This window comes from Somniosus microcephalus, unplaced genomic scaffold (genome assembly GCF_052327205.1).
Source record: "Somniosus microcephalus isolate GS21.2 unplaced genomic scaffold, FLI_Smic_1.0 unresolved_chr9, whole genome shotgun sequence".
NCBI classification, from domain to species: Eukaryota; Metazoa; Chordata; class Chondrichthyes; order Squaliformes; family Somniosidae; genus Somniosus; species Somniosus microcephalus.
In genome coordinates this window covers 26,193,971-26,210,652 of record NW_028225187.1, presented here as the reverse complement: position 1 = coordinate 26,210,652, position 16,682 = coordinate 26,193,971, and the positions used below count along the sequence as shown (strand labels likewise).

At 57.8% G+C, this 16,682-nt stretch overlaps 1 protein-coding gene across 4 annotated transcripts in view; it reads right to left on the bottom strand.

The window, feature by feature from the left end:
• Positions 1-16,380, bottom strand: part of leng8 (leukocyte receptor cluster (LRC) member 8) — a 92,242-nt gene extending 75,862 nt beyond the window's left edge. For 2 of the 4 annotated variants that reach the window (XM_085979671.1, XM_085979673.1), the window contains exons 1-5: positions 16,284-16,380; positions 10,636-10,811; positions 8,696-8,852; positions 3,634-3,750; positions 1,491-1,595 (exon numbers count right to left, since the gene is read on the bottom strand). In XM_085979671.1, coding sequence (XP_085835797.1) covers positions 1,491-1,595; positions 3,634-3,750; positions 8,696-8,852; positions 10,636-10,718 — 462 coding nt within the window. In that variant the 5' untranslated portion in view covers positions 10,719-10,811; positions 16,284-16,380. Of the gene's footprint in view, positions 1-1,490; positions 1,596-3,633; positions 3,751-8,695; positions 8,853-10,635; positions 10,812-14,961; positions 14,997-16,250 lie in introns of those variants that run through there. The other 2 variants (XM_085979672.1, XM_085979674.1) reach the window with 2 other exon arrangements.
• Positions 16,381-16,682: the final 302 nt, after the last annotated feature.

The window sequence follows — 16,682 nt, the reverse complement described above, 5'->3', positions numbered from 1 at the left end:
AACCTACTCCTGCATTTTGCCGGTTAACAGAGATTTCAATGCCGGTAAATCGAGAGTTTCCTGTAGTTATTTTATGTAATTTATAGTTATTTTTAAAATGTGATTTAAAAAAAAAATGTATTTGAAGTTTTAGTTGTGTTTTGGGGCCGAACTCTATTCATAGATTTGACAGGTCTTCCTTGCTACCATTGGCTCTCCATGGCCCACGTGATCCCAGGGGACGCTTCGAACTTACTGCGCCCCTGGGATACGCAAGCACTGCGCGCCGGCAGCTGGAGGAGGCCCAGGATCGCAATCCCACGCGGGCCCGCAGCTCAACGGCCGGCGCGCTAGGTAAGTGCAGGTCGGAGGCTTGCACCCGCGGGAAGCCCCCGACCCGAATTTCTGGGCCATTAATGACTTGGATGAAGGGACCGGGTGCACTGTAGCCAGATTTGCTGATGATACAAAGATAGGCGGGTTAGCAAGTTGTGAGGATATTGCAAAGGGATAGAGAGAGGTTAAGTGAGTGGGCAAAAAATCGGCAGATGGAGTATAATGTGGGAAAATGTGAGGCTATCCACTTTGGAAGGAAGAATGAAGAAGCAAATTATTATTAAAATGGAGTGAGACGACAGAATGCTGCGGTACAAAGGGATCTGGGAGTCCTAGTACATGAAACACAAAAAGTTAGCATGCAGGTACAGCAAGTAATCAGGAAGGCTAATGGAATGTTGGCCTTTATTGCAAAGGGGATAGAGTATAAAGGAAGGGAAGTCTTGCTTCAACTTTACAGGGCGCTGGTGAGACCGCACCTGGAGTACTGCGTACAGTTGTGGTCTCCTTATTTAAGGAAGGATATACTTGCATTGGAGGCAGTGCAGAGAAGGTTCACGAGGTTGATTCCTGGGATGAGGGGGTTGACTTATGAGGCAAAGTTGGGCAGGTTGGGCCCATATGCATTGGAGTTTAGAAGAATGAGAGGTGATCTTATTGAAACATATAAGATTCTGAGGGGGGTTGACAGGGTGGATGCTGAGAGGATGTTTCCCCGAGTGGGGGAATCTAGAACTAGGGGACATAGTTTCAGAATAAGGGGGAGATGAGGAGGAATTTCTTCTCTGAGGGTCGTGAATCTTTGGACTTCTCTACCCCAGAGAGCTGTGGAGGCTGGGTCAGTGAATATATTGAAGGCGGAGATAGACAGACATTTGAACTACAAGGGGTATAGGGAGAGAGCGGGAAAGTGGTGTCGAGGACAAGATTGGACCAGCCCTGATCTTACTGAATGGCGGAGCAGGCTCGAGGGGCCGACTGGCGGATTCCTGCTCCTGTTCCTTATGTTCTTATCGGTGTCGCGGGTGGTCGCTGAGGCAACGCGGCGTGCGAGGTTACGAAGCCGAGTAACGGGCGAGGCTGGAGGCCGCCGGCAGCCTCGGAGTTAAACCCCGGGCCGTAGCTGCTGGGTTTGGGGAAGGTGTCGGGGTGGGGGTGGGGGGATGGAGGCGTACCTGCGTGTGGTTACTGGCGTGCTGCGACGACTGCTGCCCCTGCTGTGTCCCCGGGTAGGAGCCCTGCTGTACGTTGTACTGACCCTGGTATCCAGGGTACATGTTCTGCAGTGACAGAGAGAGAGCAGAAAATCAAAATAAAACAGGGGGAGGGTGACTTAAGAAAACTACTCGGCACTTGGTCTAAGCGTTAAACAAAGCTTTAATCAACTGTTTCACAACATGGAGGTCTAGTTGTGTCCTTCACTAGTTCCTGTTAAGAATGGCCTGCGCAAGCTGGGCCCGTGCCCGAGTATTTATACTCTCCCTGGACAGCGCCACCCGTAGGCCGCTCAGTTGATTAATGTCAGGGGGGACACAAAGAAAAGACAGAATACTTACTCCAAGCTTCCAGTCCCGCTACTAACCACCACCCCTGACAGCTGTAATCATAGCACACGCCAGTGGGACTGTTAATTTTTATACTCGTTCCTTTGGGTCATTGCCCATCCCCTTGTTGCCCCTTGAGAAGGTGGTGGTGAGCTGCCTTCTTGAACCGCTGCAGTCCGTGTGGTGAAGGTGCTCCCACAGTGCTGTTAGGGAGGGAGTTCCAGGATTTTGACCCGGCGACGACGAACGAACGGCCGATATATTTTCAAGTCGGGATGGTGTGTGTGACTTGGAGGGGAACTTGGAGTTAGTGGTGTTCCCATGCGTCTGCTGCCCTTGTCCCTCTAGGTGGAAGAGGTCGCGGGTTTGGGAGGTGCTGTCGAAGAAGCCTTGGCGAGTTGCTGCAGTGCATCTTGTAGATGGTACACACTGCAGCCTCGGTGCGCCAGTGGTGGAGGGAGTGAATGTTTAAGGTGGTGGATGGGGTGCCAATCAAGCGGGCTGCTGTGTCCTGGATGGTGCCGAGCTTCTAGAGTGTTGTTGGAGCTGCACTCATCCAGGCAAGTGGAGAGTGTTCCATCACACTGCTTACTTGTGCCTTGTAGATGGTGGAAAGGCCTTGGGGAGTCAGGAGGTGAGACACTTGCTGCAAAATACCCAGCCTCTGACCTGCTCTTGTAGCCACAGTATTTACGTGGCTGGTCCAGTTAACTTTCTGATCAACGGTGACTCCCAGGATGTTGATAGTGGGGGATTCGGCGATGGTAATCCCATTGAATGTCAAGGGGCAGTGGTTAGACTCTCGCTTGTTGGAGATAGTCATTGCCTGGCACTTGTGTGACGCGAATGTTACCTGCCACTTATCAGCCCTAGCCTGAACATCACCCAGGTCTGTGCTGCATGCGGGCATGGACTGCTTCATTATCTGAGGAGTTGCGAATGGAACTGAACCATCAGCAGCGAACATCCCCACTTCTGACCTTATGATGGAGGGAAGGTCATTGATGAAGCAGCTGAAGATGGTTGGGCCTAGGACACTGCCCTGAGGAACTCCTGCAGCGATGTCCTGGGGCTGAGATGATTGACCTTCAACAACCACAACCATCTCCCTTTGTGCCTGGTATGACTCCAGCCAGTGGGGCGTTTCCCCCCGATTGCCACTGACTTCAGTTTTACTCGGGCTCCTTGATGCCACTCGGTCAAATGCTGCCTTGATGTCAAGGGCAGTCACTCTCACCTCACCTCTTGAATTCAGCTCATTTGTCCATGTTTGGACCAAGGCTGTAATGAGGTCGGCAGCCGAGTGGTCTTGGCGGAACCCAAACTGAGCATCACCGCTTGATAGCACTGTCGATGACACCTTCCATCACTCTGCGGATGATTGAGAGTAGACCGGTAATTGGCCGGATTGGATTTGTCCTGCTTTTTTGTGGACGGGACATACCTGGGCAGTTTTCCACATTGTCGGATAGATGCCAGTGCTGCAGCTGTGCTGGAACAGCTTGGCGAGTTCTGGAGCACAAGTCTTCGGCACGACAGCCGGGGTGTTGTCGGGGCCCACGGCCTTCGCTGTACCCAGTGCATTCAGCCATTTCGGAATCGAATTGGCTGAAGACTGGCTTCTGCGATGGTGGGGACCTCGGGAGGAGGCCGAGGGGGGTGGGTGGGAGCATCCACTCGGAACTTCTGGCTGAAGATGGTTGCAAACGCTTCAGCCCCGTTTCTTTGCCCTCACGTGAAGACCCCCATTATTGAGGATGGGGACAGTACTCACCATTTGGTAGGGGCTGTAATAACTGTAGGGGTAGTTGTAGTTGTACTGTTGGTACCACTGTTGATAATACTGCTGTACCGCTGCTGGGTCTGTCTGCTGAGCCAAGTACTGAGGACTCTATTCAGAAAGAATGAAGAGACGTTGTATCAGATTGATGAACTCTGAAACAGAAAACCCAAACTCCGGGGCTTGGCTAACGTTCCCTTTAAACTGCTCGACCGCGTGAGGCTCCAGGGGTCCCGCGCAGCTTTTAAATTGAAAATACCGCACACGCGCAAAAAATTACGGGGAATATGGGAGCCAGACCCCCACCAGCACGGTGCCCATACCTCGGGGGGACCCAACACTTCGCTTCCACCCCCACCACCGTGCAGATCTGACCGAGGCTCGCAGCCCATTACCTTCGCGGTGCTGTGTGACGCGGGCTCCTCGTCCGTCCCCGGCGCGTTGTCACCGTCTGACGCACTCCCCCCGCCCGTTACCCGCATCGTGCGCACCGTCTGACGCATTCCCCCCGCCCGTTACCCGCATCGTGCGCACCGTCTGACGCACTCCCCCCGCCCGTTACCCGCATCGTGCGCACCGTCTGACGCATTCTCCCCGCCCGTTACCCGCATCGTGCGCACCGTCTGACGCACTCCCCCCGCCCGTTACCAGCTCGGTCCCTCCGTCTGACGCACTCCCCCCGCCCGTTACCCGCATCGTGCGCACCGTCTGACGCACTCCCCCCGCCCGTTACCCGCATCGTGCGCACCGTCTGACGCACTCCCCCCGCCCGTTACCCGCATCGTGCGCACCGTCTGACGCATTCTCCCCGCCCGTTACCAGCTCGGTCCCTCCGTCTGACGCACTCCCCCCGCCCGTTACCCGCATCGTGCGCACCGTCTGACGCATTCTCCCCGCCCGTTACCAGCGCGGTCCCTCCGTCTGACGCACTCCCCCCGCCCGTTACCGGCTCGGTCCCACAGTCTGACGCACTCTCCCCGCCCGTTACCAGCTCGGTCCCTCCGTCTGACGCACTCCCCCCGCCCGTTACCGGCTCGGTCCCACAGTCTGACGCACTCCCCCCGCCCGTTACCAGCTCGGTCCCTCCGTCTGACGCACTCCCCCCGCCCGTTACCCGCATCGTGCGCACCGTCTGACGCACTCCCCCCGCCCGTTACCCGCATCGTGCGCACCGTCTGACGCACTCCCCCCGCCCGTTACCCGCATCGTGCGCACCGTCTGACGCATTCTCCCCGCCCGTTACCAGCTCGGTCCCTCCGTCTGACGCACTCCCCCCGCCCGTTACCCGCATCGTGCGCACCGTCTGACGCATTCTCCCCGCCCGTTACCAGCGCGGTCCCTCCGTCTGACGCACTCCCCCCGCCCGTTACCGGCTCGGTCCCACAGTCTGACGCACTCTCCCCGCCCGTTACCAGCTCGGTCCCTCCGTCTGACGCACTCCCCCCGCCCGTTACCGGCTCGGTCCCACAGTCTGACGCACTCCCCCCGCCCGTTACCAGCTCGGTCCCACAGTCTGACGCACTCGCCCCGCCCGTTAGCGGCGCGGTCCCTCCATCTGACGCACTCTCCCGCCCGTTACCGGCTCAGTCCCTCCGTCTGACGCACTCTCCCGCCCGTTACCGGCTCAGTCCCTCCGTCTGACGCACTCTCCCCGCCCGTTACCGGCTCGGTCCCTCCGTCTGACGCACTCGCCCCGCCCGTTAGCGGCGCGGTCCCTCCATCTGACGCACTCTCCCGCCCGTTACCGGCTCGGTCCCTCCGTCTGACGCACTCTCCCCGCCCGTTACCGGCTCGGTCCCTCCGTCTGACGCACTCTCCCCGCCCGTTACCAGCTCGGTCCCACAGTCTGACGCACTCTCCCCGCCCGTTACTGGCTCGGTCCCTCCGTCTGACGCACTCTCCCGCCCGTTACCGGCTCGGTCCCTCCGTCTGACGCACTCTCCCCGCCCGTTACCGGCTCGGTCCCTCCGTCTGACACACTCTCCCCGCCCGTTACCGGCTCGGTCCCTCCGTCTGACGCACTCTCCCGCCCGTTACCGGCTCGGTCCCTCCGTCTGACGCACTCTCCCCGCCCGTTACCGGCTCGGTCCCTCCGTCTGACGCACTCTCCCCGCCCGTTACCGGCTCGGTCCCTCCGTCTGACGCACTCTCCCCGCCCGTTACCGGCTCGGTCCCTCCGTCTGACGCACTCTCCCCGCCCGTTACCGGCTCGGTCCCTCCGTCTGACGCACTCTCCCCGCCCGTTACCGGGGCGGTCCCTCCGTCTGACGCACTCTCCCCGCCCGTTACCGGCTCGGTCCCTCCGTCTGACGCACTCTCCCCGCCCGTTACCGGCGCGGTCCCTCCGTCTGACGCACTCTCCCCGCCCGTTACCGGCTCGGTCCCTCCGTCTGACGCACTCTCCCCGCCCGTTACCGGCTCGGTCCCTCCGTCTGACGCACTCTCCCCGCCCGTTACCGGCTCGGTCCCTCCGTCTGACGCACTCTCCCCGCCCGTTACCGGCTCGGTCCCTCCGTCTGACGCACTCTCCCCGCCCGTTACCGGCTCGGTCCCTCCGTCTGACGCACTCTCCCCGCCCGTTACCGGCTCGGTCCCTCCGTCTGACGCACTCTCCCCGCCCGTTACCGGCTCGGTCCCTCCGTCTGACGCATTCTCCCCGCCCGTTACCAGCGCGGTCCCTCCGTCTGACGCACTCCCCCCGCCCGTTACCGGCTCGGTCCCACAGTCTGACGCACTCTCCCCGCCCGTTACCAGCTCGGTCCCTCCGTCTGACGCACTCCCCCCGCCCGTTACCGGCTCGGTCCCACAGTCTGACGCACTCCCCCCGCCCGTTACCAGCTCGGTCCCACAGTCTGACGCACTCGCCCCGCCCGTTAGCGGCGCGGTCCCTCCATCTGACGCACTCTCCCGCCCGTTACCGGCTCAGTCCCTCCGTCTGACGCACTCTCCCGCCCGTTACCGGCTCAGTCCCTCCGTCTGACGCACTCTCCCCGCCCGTTACCGGCTCGGTCCCTCCGTCTGACGCACTCGCCCCGCCCGTTAGCGGCGCGGTCCCTCCATCTGACGCACTCTCCCGCCCGTTACCGGCTCGGTCCCTCCGTCTGACGCACTCTCCCCGCCCGTTACCGGCTCGGTCCCTCCGTCTGACGCACTCTCCCCGCCCGTTACCAGCTCGGTCCCACAGTCTGACGCACTCTCCCCGCCCGTTACTGGCTCGGTCCCTCCGTCTGACGCACTCTCCCGCCCGTTACCGGCTCGGTCCCTCCGTCTGACGCACTCTCCCCGCCCGTTACCGGCTCGGTCCCTCCGTCTGACACACTCTCCCCGCCCGTTACCGGCTCGGTCCCTCCGTCTGACGCACTCTCCCGCCCGTTACCGGCTCGGTCCCTCCGTCTGACGCACTCTCCCCGCCCGTTACCGGCTCGGTCCCTCCGTCTGACGCACTCTCCCCGCCCGTTACCGGCTCGGTCCCTCCGTCTGACGCACTCTCCCCGCCCGTTACCGGCTCGGTCCCTCCGTCTGACGCACTCTCCCCGCCCGTTACCGGCTCGGTCCCTCCGTCTGACGCACTCTCCCCGCCCGTTACCGGGGCGGTCCCTCCGTCTGACGCACTCTCCCCGCCCGTTACCGGCTCGGTCCCTCCGTCTGACGCACTCTCCCCGCCCGTTACCGGCGCGGTCCCTCCGTCTGACGCACTCTCCCCGCCCGTTACCGGCTCGGTCCCTCCGTCTGACGCACTCTCCCCGCCCGTTACCGGCTCGGTCCCTCCGTCTGACGCACTCTCCCCGCCCGTTACCGGCTCGGTCCCTCCGTCTGACGCACTCTCCCCGCCCGTTACCGGCTCGGTCCCTCCGTCTGACGCACTCTCCCCGCCCGTTACCGGCTCGGTCCCTCCGTCTGACGCACTCTCCCCGCCCGTTACCGGCTCGGTCCCTCCGTCTGACGCACTCTCCCCGCCCGTTACCGGCTCGGTCCCTCCGTCTGACGCACTCTCCCCGCCCGTTACCGGCTCGGTCCCACCGTCTGACGCACTCTCCCCGCCCGTTGCCGGCTCGGTCCCTCCGTCTGACACACTCTCCCCGCCCGTTACCGGGGCGGTCCCACCGTCTGACGCACTCTCCCCGCCCGTTACCGGCTCGGTCCCTCCGTCTGACGCGCTCTCCCCGCCCGTTACCGGCTCGGTCCCTCCGTCTGACACACTCTCCCCGCCCGTTACCGGCTCGGTCCCTCCGTCTGACGCACTCTCCCCGCCCGTTACCGGCTCGGTCCCTCCGTCTGACGCACTCTCCCCGCCCGTTACCGGCTCGGTCCCACCGTCTGACGCACTCTCCCCGCCCGTTGCCGGCTCGGTCCCTCCGTCTGACACACTCTCCCCGCCCGTTACCGGGGCGGTCCCACCGTCTGACGCACTCTCCCCGCCCGTTACCGGCTCGGTCCCTCCGTCTGACGCACTCTCCCCGCCCGTAACCGGCTCGGTCCCTCCGTCTGACGCACTCTCCCCGCCCGTTACCGGCTCGGTCCCTCCGTCTGACGCACTCTCCCCGCCCGTTACCGGCTCGGTCCCTCCGTCTGACGCACTCTCCCCGCCCGTTACCGGCTCGGTCCCTCCGTCTGACGCACTCTCCCCGCCCGTTACCGGCGCGGTCCCTCCGTCTGACGCACTCTCCCCGCCCGTTACCGGCTCGGTCCCACCGTCTGACGCACTCTCCCCGCCCGTTGCCGGCTCGGTCCCTCCGTCTGACACACTCTCCCCGCCCGTTACCGGGGCGGTCCCTCCGTCTGACGCACTCTCCCCGCCCGTTACCGGCTCGGTCCCTCCGTCTGACGCACTCTCCCCGCCCGTTACCTGTGCGGTCCCTCCGTCTGACGCACTCTCCCCGCCCGTTACCGGCTCGGTCCCTCCGTCTGACGCACTCTCCCCGCCCGTTACCGGCTCGGTCCCACCGTCTGACGCACTCTCCCCGCCCGTTACCGGCTCGGTCCCTCCGTCTGACGCACTCTCCCCGCCCGTTACCTGTGCGGTCCCTCCGTCTGACGCACTCTCCCCGCCCGTTACCTGTGCGGTGGTCTGACTGCTGTTGCTCGAGGTCCCGGATACCGTGCTGGCTTTGTGGATGCTGGCCAGCGCCTGCCGGGCCTTCTCCCACTCCGGGTTCTCCTGCTTGCCGGCGTTTTCACCTGTCCCGGCGCTGGAACAGCTGTACTGCTGAGCCCTAGGGGGAGGGGGAATCAGTTTGGGATAGAGGGGGGTGGGCGGGTGGAGAAAGGCCGCAGCGTCAGCAGGAGGAGGAGACAGCAGGGGGGGAGAGGAGGAGGAGACACACACACACACACAAAATCAGCTCAATGATCCATGTACACGTGTAACAAAAACTTTTATAGAAACACAGAAGATAGGAGCAGGAGTAGGCCATTCGGCCCCTCGAGCCTGCTCCGCCATTTAATGAGATCATGGCTGATCATCCAAATTCAGTACCCTGTCCCTGCCTTCTCCCCATATCCCTTGATCCCTTTAGCCTTAAGAAATATATCCAACTCCTTCTTGAATATATTTAATGAATTGGCCTCCACTGCCTTGTGTGGTAGAGAATTCCACAGGTTCACCACTCTCTGGGTGAAGAAATTCCTCCTCATCTCTGTCCTAAATGGCTTACCCCTTATCCTTAGACTGTGACCCCTGGTTCTGGACTGCCCCGCCATCGGGAACATCCTTCCTGCATCTAGTCTGTCCAGTCCTGTCAGAATTTTATAAGTTTCAATGAGATCCCCTCTCATTCTTCTAAACTCTCGCGAATATAAACCTAATCGACCCAATCTCTCTTCATACGTCATTCCTGCCATCCCAGGTATCAGTCTGGTGAATCTTCGCTGCACTCCCTCCATGGTAAGAACATCCTTCCTCAGATAAAGTGACCAAAACTGCACACAATACTCAAGGTGTGGTCTCACCAAGGCCCTGTACAACTGCAGCAAGACATCCTTGTTCCTGTACTCAAACCCTCTCGCTACGAAGGCCAACATACCATTTGCCTTCTTAACCGCCTGCTGCACCTGCATGCTTACCTTCAGCGACTGATGCACAAGGACACCCAGGTCTCGTTGCACTTCCCCTTTTCCCAATCTATTGCCGTTCAGATAATAATCTGCCTTCCTGTTTTTGCCACCAAAGTGGATAACCTCGCATTTATCCACATTATACTGCATTTGCCATGCTTCTGCCCAATCACCCAACCTGTCCAAATCATCCTGGAGTTTCTCGGCATCCTCCTCACAGCACACACGCCCACCCAGCTTTGTGTCGTCTGCAAACTTGGAGATATTACATCTAGTTCCCTCGTCTAGATCATTAATATATATTGTGAATATCTGGGGTCCCAGGACCGATCCCTGCGGTACCCCACTAGTCACTGCCTGCCACTCGGAAAAAGACCCGTTTATTCCAACTCTTTGCTTCCTGTCTGCCAACCAGTTCTCTAGCCAAGACAGTACCTTATCCCCAATCTCATGTGCTTTAACTATACACGCCAATCTCTTATGCGGGACCTTATCGAAAGCCTTCTGAAAGACCAAATACACCACATCCACTGGTTCTCCCTTATCTATTCTACCAGTTACATCCTCAAAAAATTCCAGTAGATTAGTCAAGCATAATTTACCTTTTGTGAATCCATGTTGACTTTGTCCGATCCTGTCACTGTTTTCCAAGTGCTCTGCTATTACATCTTCTATAATGGACTCTAGCATTTTCCCCACTACCGATTTCAGTTCACCCCCAGCCTGTTTTACTGCCATTTACTGTTCACCAGCACAGCTTAAAACTGTTAAGTGCCTTTCATAGTGCTGCACTTCCCGTGAAATCAGGAGCACAGCTCGACGTGGGGCTGGGTCAGTGGGTACTGATACAGACAGCTCTCTCCCGTAGTTGGTTTCTAAGCGGTCAGTAACGCAACACTGCTCCCCCCACCCCTCCCCCAGCCAGCCACCTCCGATCCTTACCACTGTGCCGCCTGTGTTGCTTGATTGCCGATCCAGGTCTGGCTTGGGTTGGCCTGCTGCTGCTGCTGCTGTAGGGCGGCCATGTCTCCGCCGGGGGCAGCGGCCTCGGTCGCCAGCTGCTGGAGGCCGCCGACGCCCTCCACCGTGGGATACACGCACTCCGTCGCGACTGCTAGCTGCGGAAAGAGGACACTCAATCAACACCATGCACGCCACAAGGTGCCACCTCCCTGCTCTCACCCCCACGCGTACAGACGCATCGTCTAGTCCCTTGTGCAGGCAGAACTCCCGACTAGACAACTCACTCTTACAGCTTTTAAAATTCTGTATCTGTCCTTTCATATGATACGACTATGGTACAGATATATTGTTGTCTCTCTCTCTCCCCGTGTTGTCTGTCTCTCTCTCTCCCCGTGTTGTCTGTCTCTCTCTCTCTCCCCGTGTTGTCTGTCTCTCTCTCTCCCCGTGTTGTCTGTTTCTCTCTCTCTCCCCGTGTTGTCTCTCTCTCTCTCTCCCCGTGTTGTCTCTCTCTCTCTCCCCGTGTTGTCTCTCTCTCTCTCTCCCCGTGTTGTCTGTCTCTCTCTCTCCCCGTGTTGTCTGTCTCTCTCTCTCTCCCCATGTTGTCTGTCTCTCTCCCCGTGTTGTCTGTTTCTCTCTCTCTCCCCGTGTTGTCTCTCTCTCTCTCTCCCCGTGTTGTCTCTCTCTCTCTCCCCGTGTTGTCTCTCTCTCTCTCTCCCCGTGTTGTCTGTCTCTCTCTCTCCCCGTGTTGTCTGTCTCTCTCTCTCCCCGTGTTGTCTGTCTCTCTCTCTCCCCGTGTTGTCTGTCTCTCTCTCTCCCCGTGTTGTCTGTCTCTCTCTCTCTCCCCGTGTTGTCTGTCTCTCTCTCTCCCCGTGTTGTCTGTCTCTCTCTCTCTCCCCGTGTTGTCTGTCTCTCTCTCTCCCCGTGTTGTCTCTCTCTCTCTCCCCGTGTTGTCTCTCTCTCTCTCTCTCCCCGTGTTGTCTCTCTCTCTCTCTCCCCGTGTTGTCTGTCTCTCTCTCTCTCCCCGTGTTGTCTGTCTCTCTCTCTCCCCGTGTTGTCTCTCTCTCCCCGTGTTGTCTCTCTCTCTCTCTCTCCCCGTGTTGTCTGTCTCTCTCTCCCCGTGTTGTCTCTCTCTCTCTCCCCGTGTTGTCTCTCTCTCTCTCTCCCCGTGTTGTCTGTCTCTCTCCCCGTGTTGTCTCTCTCTCCGTGTTGTCTCTCTCTCCGTGTTGTCTGTCTCTCTCTCTCTCTCCCCGTGTTGTCTCTCTCTCTCCCCGTGTTGTCTGTCTCTCTCTCTCTCCCCGTGTTGTCTGTCTCTCTCTCCCAGTGTTGTCTCTCTCTCTCTCTCCCCGTGTTGTCTCTCTCTCTCTCTCCCCGTGTTGTCTCTCTCTCCCAGTGTTGTCTCTCTCTCCCAGTGTTGTCTCTCTCTCTCTCTCCCCCCGTGTTGTCTGTCTCTCTCTCTCTCTCCCCGTGTTGTCTCTCTCTCTCCCCGTGTTGTCTGTCTCTCTCTCTCTCCCAGTGTTGTCTGTCTCTCTCTCTCCCCGTGTTGTCTGTCTCTCTCTCTCTCCCCGTGTTGTCGCTCTCTCTCTCTCTCTCCCCGTGTTGTCCAATTCCAATTCAATTCAAATGCTTTATTGGCATGAAAGTTTACAGAGAACCATATTGCCAAAGCTTACATAGCAAAAAGGTACAGTTTTCCAACATTCTGTAGGTGTCAATCGATTTGACATTTGTTGGGTACATACAATATTACTTTTAAACAATATTAATTTTAAACAGTCTTTGTACTTCATTTGGTACGTTCAATATTAATTTTAAACAGTCTTAATTTTAAACAGTCCTCAGGTTGTGACATGTTGTTACATATTTGGCCCCAAGGTATGGTCTGTCTCCTTCTCCTAGGACTAATCTCAATTTTGACAGGTCATCCAATTCCTTGAAATCTGGGGTTGTTTGGCTTAGCTTGTTGAATAATATGTTTCTTGATGTGTTGAATTTTTCGCATTTTAGGAGGAAATGCATTTCTGTTTCAACCTCGCCGGCCAGACATTGATCGCATATTCTATTCTCTCTAGGCTGCCAGGATTTCTTGTATCTGCCTTTTTCAATTTCCAGTTGGTGGTCGCTTAGTCTGTACCTGGTGAGGGTCTGTCTCTGTTTTGTGTCTCTGATGGTCGTGAGGTAGTCTGCCAGTTTATATTCTCTTTTTAGGGCCCGGTAACATTCTAATCTGCTTTGGCTTTCGGTTATTTTGTTCCAATGTTCCAGGTAGGTTTCTTTGCATTGTTTAATGATTTGGTTCACTCGGATTGGTGTTTGGACGGCTGTGTTGGTCTGGGGCTGGTCAGGGTCCGGCTGAGTACTTAGTTTCAGTAGCAGCTGACTCAGGGGACTCTTTTCTGGGTTTAGCTCTTGGGTCTGAAAGGCTTTGAAATGAAGGGTGTCTGGGGAGCTAGATTTGAGGTGATTTAGGAAGTTTAGTGCTCGTTTTTGGATGTTTATTATCAGTGGGTATCTGCCTAGTTCGGCTCTGCATGCATTTGTTGGCGTTTTTCTTTGGGTGCGAAGGATGCTTCGGCAGAATTCTGCATGTAGGGCTTCTATTGTGTGTTTTTCCCATTTAGTGTAGCTTTGGTGATTTAGCGGGCCCCATACTTCATTACCGTACAGTGCAATGGGCAGGATTATGCTATCAAATATTTTGAGCCAGATTTTGATTGGGATTTGGATGTTGTAGAATTTTCTTTTTATTGCATATAGGGCTCTTCGGGCTTTTTCTTTTAGTGCATTCACTGCTATGCTGAAGCTCCCTGATGCTGTAATAGTTAGACCAAGGTAGGTGTAGCTCATAGTGTGTCCTATAGTGGTATCACTGAGGGTAAACTGGTATTTGTTTTCCTGACATCTGGGCCTTTTTTCTCTCTCTCTGTTTCTCTCTCTCTCCCTCTGTTTCTCTCTCTCTGTCTCTCTCTCCCTCGCTCTGTTTCTCTCTCTCTGTCTCGCTCTGTTTCTCGCTCTCCCTCGCTCTGTTTCTCTCTCTCCCTCGCTCTGTTTCTCTCTCTCCCTCGCTCTGTTTCTCTCTCTCTCTGTTTCTCTCTCTCTCTCTCCCTCCCTCTCTCTCTCCCTCTCCTCTTCTCTCCTCTCTCTCTCTCTCTCTCTCTCTCCCTCTCTCTCTCCCTCCCTCTCCCTCTCCCTCCTCTCTCTCTCCCTCTCTGTTTCTCTCTCTCTCTCCCTCCCTCTCTCGCTCTGTTTCTCTCTCTCTCTCCCTCCCTCTCTCTCTGTTCTCTCTCTCTCTCTCCCTCCCTCTCTCTCTGTTTCTCTCTCTCTCTCCCTCCCTCTCTCTCTGTTTCTCTCTCTCTCTCCCTCCCTCTCTCTCTGTTTCTCTCTCTCTCTCCCTCCCTCTCTCTCTGTTTCTCTCTCTCTCTCCCTCCCTCTCTCTGTTTCTCTCTCTCTCTCCCTCCCTCTCTCTGTTTCTCTCTCTCTCTCCCTCCCTCTCTCTGTTTCTCTCTCTCTCTCCCTCCCTCTCTCTGTTTCTCTCTCTCTCTCCCTCCCTCTCTCTGTTTCTCTCTCTCTCTCCCTCCCTCTCTCTCTGTTTCTCTCTCTCTCTCCCTCCCTCTCTCTCTGTTTCTCTCTCTCTCTCTCCTCCCTCTCTCTCTCTCCCTCTCTCTCTGTTTCTCTCTCTCTCTCCCTCCCTCTCTCTCTGTTTCTCTCTCTCTCTCCCTCCCTCTCTCTCTCCCTGTTTCTCTCTCTCCCCCACAGGCTATTACACACTCACCTGATCCTCTCCCTCCCTCCCAGGGTCTTTCACTCACATGATCCTCTCTCCCTCTCTCTCTCTCTCTCTTTCCCTCCCTACCCCTCTCTCCCCCCAGGGTCTTTCACACTCACCTGATCATCTCTCCCTCCCTCCCTCTCTCTCTCCCCCCAGGGTCTTTCACACTCACCTGATCCTCTCCCTCCCTCCCTCTCTCCCTCCCCCCAGGGTCTTTCACACTCACCTGATCCTCTCCCTCCCTCTCTCCCCCCAGGGTCTTTCACACTCACCTGATCCTCTCCCTCCCTCCCGCTCTCTCCCCCCCAGGGTCTTTCACACTCACCTGATCCTCTCCTCCTCCTCCCTCTCTCTTCCCCCCAGGGTCTTTCACACTCACCTGATCCTCTCCCTCCCTCCCTCTCTCTCCCCCCCAGGGTCTTTCACACTCACCTGATCCTCTCCCTCCCTCCCTCTCTCTCTCCCCCCAGGGTCTTTCACACTCACCTGATCCTCTCCCTCCCTCCCTCTCTCTCTCCCCCCAGGATTTTCACACTCACCTGATCCTCTCTTCCTCTTTCTGTTTCCCTCTCTCTCCCCCTCCCAGGGTCTTTCACACTCACATGATCCTCTCTCCCTCCCTCCCCCAGGGTCTTTCACACTCACCTGATCATCTCTCCCTCTCTCCCCCAGGGTCTTTCACACTCACCTGATCCTCTCCCTGTCTCTCTCTCTCTCTCCCCCCAGGGTCTTTCACACTCACCTGATCCTCTCCCTCTCTCGCTCCCCCAGGGTCTTTCACACTCACCTGATCCTCTCCCTCCCTCCCTCTCTCTCTCCCCAGGATTTTCACACTCACCTGATCCTCTCTTCCTCTTTCTGTTTCCCTCTCTCTCTCTTCCAGGGTCTTTCACACTCACATGATTCTCTCTCTCCCTCTCCCCCTCTCTCCCCCAGGGTCTTTCACACTCACCTGATCATCTCTCCCTCTCTCTCTCCCCCAGGGTCTTTCACACTCACCTGATCATCTCTCCCTCTCTCTCTCTCTCCCTCCCCCAGGGTTTTTCACACTCACCTGATCTTCTCTCCCTCTCTCTCTCTCTCCCTCCCCCAGGGTCTTTCACACTCACCTGATCCTCTCCCCCTCTATCTCTCTCTCCCCCAGGGTCTTTCACACTCACCTGATCCTCTCCCCCTCTATCTCTCTCTCTCCCCCAGGATCTTTCACACTCACCTGATCCTCTCCCTCTCTCTCTCCCCCAGGGTCTTGCACACTCACCTGATCCACTCCCCCCCTCTCTCTCTCTCTCCCCCCCAGGGTCTTTCACACTCACCTGATCCTCTCCCCCCCTCTCTCTCTCTCTCTCTCTCCCCCAGGGTCTTTCACACTCACCTGATCCTCTCCCCCTCTCTCTCTCCCCCAGGGTCTTTCACACTCACCTGATCCTCTCCCCCTCTCTCTCTCCCCCAGGGTCTTTCACACTCACCTGATCCTCTCCCCCTCTCTCTCTCCCCCAGGGTCTTTCACACTCACCTGATATTCTCCCCCCTCTCTCTCTCCCCCCCAGGGTCTTTCACACTCAGCTGATTCTCTCCCCCTCTCTCTCTCACCTGATGCTCTCCCCCTCGCTCTCTCCCCCAGGGTCTTGCACACTCGCCTGATCCTCTCCCCCTCTCTCTCTCTCTCCCCCAGGGTCTTTCACACTCACCTGATCCTCTCCCCCTCTCCCCCAGGGTCTTTCACACTCACCTGATATTCTCCCCCTCTCTCTCTCTCTCTCTCTCCCCCCAGGGTCTTTCACACTCAGCTGATTCTCTCCCCCTCTCCCCCAGGGTCTTTCACACTCACCTGATTCTCTCCCCCAGAGTCTTTCACACTCACCTGATCCTCTCTTCCTCTTTTCCTTCCTCTTCTTCAGCCGCTTCACAAAATGGCGACGCAGCAACCGCCGGCCCCATTCGCTGCCCGCCCCCGACCAATGGCAGCGCTCGCAGCCCAGCTGACCAATCGAAGAACGCACTTCCGCTGCAGCCTGCACCAATGGGAGAGCCCCGCGCCGTCCACCGCGGCCCTGGCCAATCGGCGATCGGCTCCCACGCTTGGGGAAGGAACCAATCAGAGCGCGCCCTGCCTCTGCGCTGGCCAATCGGCGCCCAGCTGCTGCCCCCTGCCGGCTCGGCTGACCCATCGCGGCTGCGCCTTGTCACTCAGCTGTCAATCATTCGTGGCAGCACTGAGGGACCGCCGCACTGTCAGAGGGGCAGTATTGAGGGAGCGCTG